General features: G+C 45.7%; 1 protein-coding gene across 1 annotated transcript in view; it reads right to left on the reverse strand.

The window, feature by feature from the left end:
* The window catches only part of ATP8A2 (ATPase, aminophospholipid transporter, class I, type 8A, member 2), a 727,934-nt gene that overhangs the window by 37,659 nt on the left and 682,630 nt on the right, over window positions 1-7,645 (reverse strand). The window contains exon 35 of the mRNA XM_006831949.1: window positions 5,196-5,300. Within this exon, the coding sequence (XP_006832012.1) occupies window positions 5,196-5,300 (105 nt within the window). The remainder of the gene's footprint in view (window positions 1-5,195; window positions 5,301-7,645) is intronic.

Below are 7,645 nucleotides of genomic sequence, written 5' to 3' on the forward strand. Positions count from 1 at the left end.
TATTGAAAGTACCATGGGCTGCCAGAACAAACCAATCTGTGTTGTAAGAAGTGCAGCCAGAGTGCTCCTGAGAAGCCAGGATGGCCAGACTTTGTCTCTCATACTTTAGACATATTATCAGGAGGAACCAGTTCCTGCAGAAGGACATCCTACTTGGTAAAGTGGACGGTCACTGAAAAAGAGGAAGTCCCCCAACGAGATGGATTGGCTCAGTGGCAGCAACATAGACTTAAATGTAACAGCAACTGTGAGGATGGTGCAGGACGGGCAGTGCTTTGTTCTGTTGAGCATAAGACCACTATGGGTCGTTACCAACTCAATGGCATCTAACAACAACAACAACGGCTATTATTGTTACCCCAATACGCTTAGCTTAGCCTGCAGATCCAACGACCTGATAAGTAAAATAGCCATTTTCAAAGCAGTGTTCTATCATAGTGTGAACTGCTGACCATATGGTTCACGGTCCAGTGCTGATGCGGCAGGGCCACACCAGGAGCCTAGTATGCCCTTATGGAGACTAAACCCAGAGACAAACTGCCCTGAAGGCACATGAGTGACTATACCTCTCCACATCTGTCTGTGGACACTGCCCTGGAGCTGACCCCCTGGACACCAGAGGTCTGCAAGGACACTGATGATGCATCGAGACCGTGATTGATTACGCAGCCCACCTCCCTTTCCACTCAGCCACCTCCACTGGGCTTTCACATTCTCTGATCAGTCAACAAATATTCATAGAGCTTGGACTAGGTGCTGGATAAACAGCTAGAAAGAATCACTGAGTAAACTGGGGTCCTTGTGAGGTATGGCTGTGGGAAATGAGGAAGATAGAAAAGGCAAAAACACTCAGATTTCTCAAAGAGGGAGTCAGTACAGTCTTTAGAAGGAAGGCCCCCAAACCCAAAACCAGACCCACTGCCATCGGGTCAATTTTGACTCATAAGAGACCCTGTAGGACACAATCGAACTATAAATCTTTCTGGGAACAGACTGCCTCAGCTTTCTCCTGCGGAGTGGATGGTGGATTTGAACTGCCGACCTTTCAGTTAGCAGCACCACCAGGACTCCTAGAAGGAAGGACAGAGCCCTCTCCTCCGGCCTCAGAGGCACAGGAATTCAGGCAGGTGGGAAAGAAGCAAACAAAGGTGACAAAAGAACAATTGTGAGTAGCTCCCAGGAGGCCCAGCGGGGCTCAGTCCTCTCTGACCAGAGAGCAGCTGCCTTTATCTTGTTGGCAGATGGACCACCCAGAAAACCTGGGAGCAATTACGAGGGAGAAAAGCAAAGGGGAAGGGAAGGTTGTTGCTGAGGAGGACAGGGGAGATATGGACTCCCCGAACTATCTTCTGTCTTTGAATTCAGGAGTGAAGAAATATCCTGAGAACAGAGAGGGAATGAATCCGAGAGTCAGCAGTCACACATGGTACACACACAACGGCAGCAAATACCAAGTTGTGAAATTCCCACAGTGGCCGGAAAACAGATTTTACATTGTGGGAGGTAGGAAACCAGACTTACACTCAAATTGTCTTCTGGTATCCATTTACACATTCAAAAGTGATTATAAACAACAGACAGGAATTTGTGTTTTAATAATCTTTTTATCAACAAGTGAAAGAAAGCTCTGTTTCCAGGCTATGACCCACGATGTTCTTATTCGTAAATGCCCTGGCTGTCCCATCAAAGGAAGATCACCAGCTGATGCTGGCGTTCCTCTGGTGGGCGGGACAGTCTGCTCTGGTGTACAGATATTTACATGGATTCTAAGGAGTGATACAGAATGAATGGTTTTCCACCATCACTAAGGAGTCCTGGTGGGAAATTCACTGGGCTGCTAACCGCAAGGCTGGCAGTTCGGATCCACCAGCTGCTCCGTGGAAGGAACAAGAGGCAACCTGCTCCCGGAATGATCATCCTAAGGGTGGCTGTGACTCAGAATCAACTTGATGGCATGGGTTTGGGTTTCACCTACTACCACATGTTTGTCAGTTTGTCAGACTGTGACGGTTTGCATGTTGCTCTGATGCCAGAAGCGATGCCACTTGTCACCCATGGTGGACAAGTTCCAGACAAGGCAAACTTGGTGATGTGCTTCCCCAGATCTGCCAATGAAGACTCTGCTCACAGGAGAATATTGTGGATGCAGTGTTGTAAAATGAGACCCCCTCCCCCTCAGGTCTCAAGACACTCCTATGGACTTTCGCATACCAATGACCAATAATCCTGAAGACAGTGCTGCATCAGGCAATGTTTGTTAGGCTAGACACCTGCGGCTTGAGGGGGGGCGGGCAGACTGGTTGGCAAATAACAATGGCAACAGCAGGTTGTAACAAGTGAAGGGCTAATCCCTGAAGTAGTCAATCTCTTGCTTAAGGTCACACAATCAACAATGGCTATGACCTCCAGCTCCGGAGTCTGTGAAATGAGTGCACTTTTGTATATGAGAGGGCTTCAAAAAGTTCGTGGAAAAATTGAATGGAAAGCCCCCTCAGACACCGCCTGAACCTCATTCTTTCTGTCTACTCAAGTCCTTCACACCTTCAAAGCCTTGTTTTCAATTCAGTCTCTATTCTGGCAGGAAGGCTTTTTTGATCTCCAGTTAGAGGGTCTCTAGAATTGGGATGTTCTTCACTTTACCTAGCCTGTAACCCCGGCTACTTGAAGAACTTCACTGGCCAAAGCATGATCCTACATCCAACAGATTAAAATATATTAAATGTATTCTTAGATCACATGATAGGTATTGTTTCCTGTAAAACATCTGAACTGAGGTTTGGAATGCTGCTCTGAAATTCTCTTTCTACTTACCAAGCACTATACCCTTGTAGCAATCGCTGTGTGTGTTTGAGAATTCTTTTCAAATATGGTAAGCTGTTTTCAAATATGGTAAAACTGATTGCACTTATTAAACATAAGCAGTAATTAAAACGGATACATACTTTAATGTAGAGTTTTAAACACTCATTCATTTCAGTTGGCAAGGATTTCCCCAGTATTTCCTGTTGTTCAAGATAAATTTTGGAGTCTCAGAATGTATTTTTTTTCCTCTTCCTGTCTCAAGGAATTTGGTGGTGGTGGAGTGCCATGGAGTTGGTTCAGACTCACAGCGACCCTATACAGGATTCCTGAGGCTGTAAATCTTTATGTGAGCAAACTACCTCATCTTCCTCCCGAGGAGCACCTGCTGGGTTTGAACCACTGACCTTGTGGTTAGCAGCCCAATACTTTAACCCACTGTACCATGAGGACCAGCCACCTCTATTTCAAAGGTAGCCCTGGCTTTGTATTACACTGTGGATTGTCTTCAGGACCAGGCAAATTTCCTTTGTTGTTGTTGTTAAATGCTGTCAAGTTCATTCTGACTCATAGTGACCTTGTAGAGGGTTTCCAAGGAGCGGTTGGTGAATCTGAACCACCGACTTGCAGCTCAAACCAAACTTGCGGTCCAGTGCTTATCCTACAGGGCCAAACCAGGACTCCATAACACTGTCATTGTTGTTAAGTGCCGTGGACTTAGTTCTGACTCATAGTGACTCTGCACAGGGCTTCTGAGGAGCAGGTGGTGAATTTGAACTGCCGACTTACAGCTCAAACCGACTTTGCAGTCCAGTGCTTATCTTACCTATCCTAAATGTATCCTGTTGTTCAAGCTACATTTAGGATAGGTAAAGTGCACATTAATTAATAAATTAATTAATAAAAATAATTAATAAATACTCATTGTTGTTGTTGTTAAGTGCCATCGAGTTGGTCCAGACTCAGCGACCCTTTATAGGGTTTCTGAGGAGCAGCTGTTGTGTTTGAACTGCTGACTTTGTGGTTCGCAGTGCAGAGCTGCTAACTGGAACTACAGAAGTCCAAATTTCCTTTGGTAGGGTTCAAATTTAATCAAAGATTAACATCAGCATTTTAACACATGCAACAAGATAACCACAAGCCGTGTTTATCAGTGTAAAGGCTGAGAAAGTTTAGGGTGACATTCTGTGAGGAATAGTGAGGAGCAGGAACCACCTTATGTAGTTCACACGACGCTTTCTTACCTCCATTAGGAAAAACGAAACAAAACAAAAACCCAATTCATTAAACAAAACCAAACCAAAAACCAGGTATATACCAAGTGGCCTTGGGCAAATCTGCTGCCGAAGACCTCTTCACAGAATTCAAGAGCAAAAGTGTCTCTTTTAGGACTACAATGCGCCAGACCTGAGCCATGGTATTTTTCAGTCACCTGATATGTCTGTGAAGCTAAACCATGAATAAGGAAGACCAAAGAAGAACTGATTTTGAGTCATGGTGTTGGTGACGAAGATCAAATACACCATGGATTTGCAGAAGAATGAACAGATGTACAGCCAGAATGCGCCTCAGAAGTGAGGTGGTGAGACTTTGTCTCGCATACTTTGGGCTTGGTATCAGGAAAGTCAGTCCCTAGAGAAGGACAAAATGCTTAGTAAACAGTTGCTGGAAAAGAGGGAGACCTTCCTGGAGATGGGTTGATACTGACTTCAACAGTAGGCTCAAACATAGAAATGATTGCCTAAGACTGGGCAGTGTTTCCTTCTGCTGTACATAGATAGGGTCACTATGAATCACTGATATACTGAGTCTTAGAGAATCACCAACAACCCCAAGAGGACTGTACCAAGATTAACATGATGAATGAATTGTGGTTGTTGTTAAGTACCACCAAGTCAGTCCTGACTCATAGCCACCCAATATAGGGTTTCCAAAGAGCAGCTGGTGAGCTTAAACCTTATGGATTGCAGTCCAGGGATGATCCTACAGAGCCACACCAGGATGAATGAAGACTTTGCCATATTCAGCATGCAAATGACGCCGTATCACAAAAGGTTTAGTTTTCAAATGTCTCTTGGATGATGCTATTAAACCTGAAATCTTCCTTTCACTTGAACATTACTACCTTATTGTTTTTTAACTTTGTACCTATAGGTGGCTTCCTAGATGTTCAGAACCAGTCTTACCTGGGGGCATGCTCAGTGACCCCAAAAGTCACTGAGTGAGTGAGAGTTAAATTTCAACGTTACCACATTCCTAGAGAATCCCCAAAATGCATAGCAGTGAGTGGTCCAGGATTCTGCTGAGATGAAGTCAGCCAGGAGAGCAGTAAGGATGGGTGAGTCGAGAGGGGCAGGGCAGACTGGTGCTCTTCTGCGGAGCGGGGGCTGCCTCACCTCTTCCCATTACTATCCCGCAGCATGGCTTTGCCCATCACCCTGGACTTGGTCTCCAGTTCCTGAACCTCCTCCAGCAAGGTTTTTTTGCAGGTATGCTTGGCCCTGTATCACAAGGAAGAGATAGAAAGACAGAGCATAAAAACTTGACACAGTTCTGAAGACTGCTTGCTTGCTTGTAGGGCCACAATGGGATGCCTCTGGTCAGACAGCAAGGCTGGGGATTACAAGGGAGCATCCACAGGTGCTGTAGGATAAAGCACTGGGCTTGAACTGTAGGATCAGTGGTTCAAACTCATCAGCTGCTCCTCTGAAGCCTTTACAGAGTCGCTATGAGTTGGAACCAACTCAGCAACACTGAACAACAGCAACAATAACTCATAGTTTGCACCTGGCATAGGTTCACAGAAGGCCCGGGAAGCCTCCCAGAATCCATGAATAGACATGGCTCAGGGGCTGAGGTGTGGGGAGAGCACATGCTGAACACCAGCCATTCAGATCTAAGACTGAGGTGTAAGAGATATTGCTGATCTGTTTCTAACATTCTTCCCAGCAGGACATGAGGGTCCAGAAGGTGCTTTGAACCCTGGTCTCAAAGGACATTTCCCGACCAGTGCTGTGATGAGGAATCCTGGTGAGGCACTGAGGGTTAACGAGCTGGAACACAAGATCGGTTTGAACCGCAAGGTGGGCATTCAAGCTCACCAGCCGCTCCTCGAAAACCCTATACAGAGTTGCTATGAGTCGGAACGAAATCGATGGCACTTCACAACAACAACTGTGATGATGGAACCCTGGTAGTGTAGTAGGTTATGACTTGGGCTGCTAACCTAGAGATCAGCAGTTCGAATCTACCAGCCTCTCCTTGGGAGAAAGATGAGGCTGTCTGCTCCCATAAAGACTATTCTGAGTCACTCTGAGTCCATAGCACTTAACCACCACCACCACGTCTGTGATGAGAGGAGCCCAATGGTGTAGTAGTTAAACACTAGACTGCAAACCAAAGGGTCAGCAGTTCAAACCCACCAGCTGCTACTCTGCAGAAAGACGAGGCTGTCTCCTTCTGTAAAGACTTACAGCTGTGGAAACCCTATGGGGCAGTTCTACTCTGTCCCCTCGGCTTGCTATAAGTTGGAATCCATTCAACATCAGTGTTTGTTCTGTTGTTTCCTTTGTACTGTGATCAGAGTGCCTAGTGGTTAGCAGTTTCTTCCCATTTTTTCTTACAAGAAACAGCCACCTGCCATGACAAAGATGGGGTTTATAGAACATGCCAGAATTTGGCTCTTAATATAACACCCTTGACCTCAAACGTGGAGTCAAAACAAATATCCAGGCATATCTTTCTGTTGCAATAGCTTCCCATGAGGGTCTACACAGCTAAACCTCCAACAGCAGAAGACAACGTAGGAAACGCTAAGGCCAGCTGGGCTTGCCACCAAATGGGAACCTAGGGTACACTCCTTCACTTGGCCTGGATGAAGAGCTACTTGTTACCTTTTCTTTAATGAAACGAAGAGGAAACACTTTACAATTAGCAATAAATTGGCTGACCATAGAAGCTTCATGCATTCAGACCAAACAGACCTACTGGTGGTTAACATTCTAGGGGAGATGTTGTTTAACTAGTCCCAGGTTCGATATGGAAAAAGAGAAAAACTATGAAGAAAAAGGCTCAGGATGTAGCTGTTTGTGGGAGCTTCCCTTATGATGAAGAGCTGAGTGTTAGGTCTCATTTCAGTATAAATATATATATATGCGGGTTCTGGTAGGTATTCGAGTCAAAGATTGTTGTTGTTGTTGTTAAGTGCCATCGAGTCGGTTCCGACCCATAGCAACCCTGTACAGGGTTTCCGAGGGTGTAAATCTTTACGGGAGTAGAAAGCCTCATCTTTCTCCCGCGGAGCGATTGGTAGTTTCGAACCGCTGACCTTAAGGTTCGCAGCCCGATTCGTAACCACTACGCTACCAGAGCTCAAAGATAGAGCAAGAAAAAAAGTTGAGCATTTTTGAAAGGAAATAAGAATAAGAGAATGGGGATGTTCTGGAAATACGTGCGGTGTTAGCTGAACCAGTTTCCTGCCCACCCAGCATCCTGAAGGAGAGACCGTCTGTAAAGGTACCGCAGATGTTCTCTAACATTCCCTAGAGTCTACCATGAAGCTTTACTGCTGACCCATTGCCCTGGTATAGGTCTGCCTTTGGTGATGTCACTTGGGTGGGTGCCGCCCAGTGCGGTAACTCATAGCAGCATCCCCACCCCATGAAACTCCTCTCCTGCCGGATCATACAAAACACTTAGTAGTACTGATTTTCTATTTTAGTCACAGAAAAAACACATGATAAACACAGTTGTAAGGAGCTCTGGTAGCGTAGTGGTTACGAATCGGGCTGCGAACCTCAAGGTCAGCAGTTCGAAACTACCAGCTGTTCCACGGGAGAAAGATGAA

Source organism: Chrysochloris asiatica, unplaced genomic scaffold (genome assembly GCF_000296735.1).
Source record: "Chrysochloris asiatica unplaced genomic scaffold, ChrAsi1.0 scaffold00005, whole genome shotgun sequence".
Taxonomy (NCBI): Eukaryota; Metazoa; Chordata; class Mammalia; order Afrosoricida; family Chrysochloridae; genus Chrysochloris; species Chrysochloris asiatica.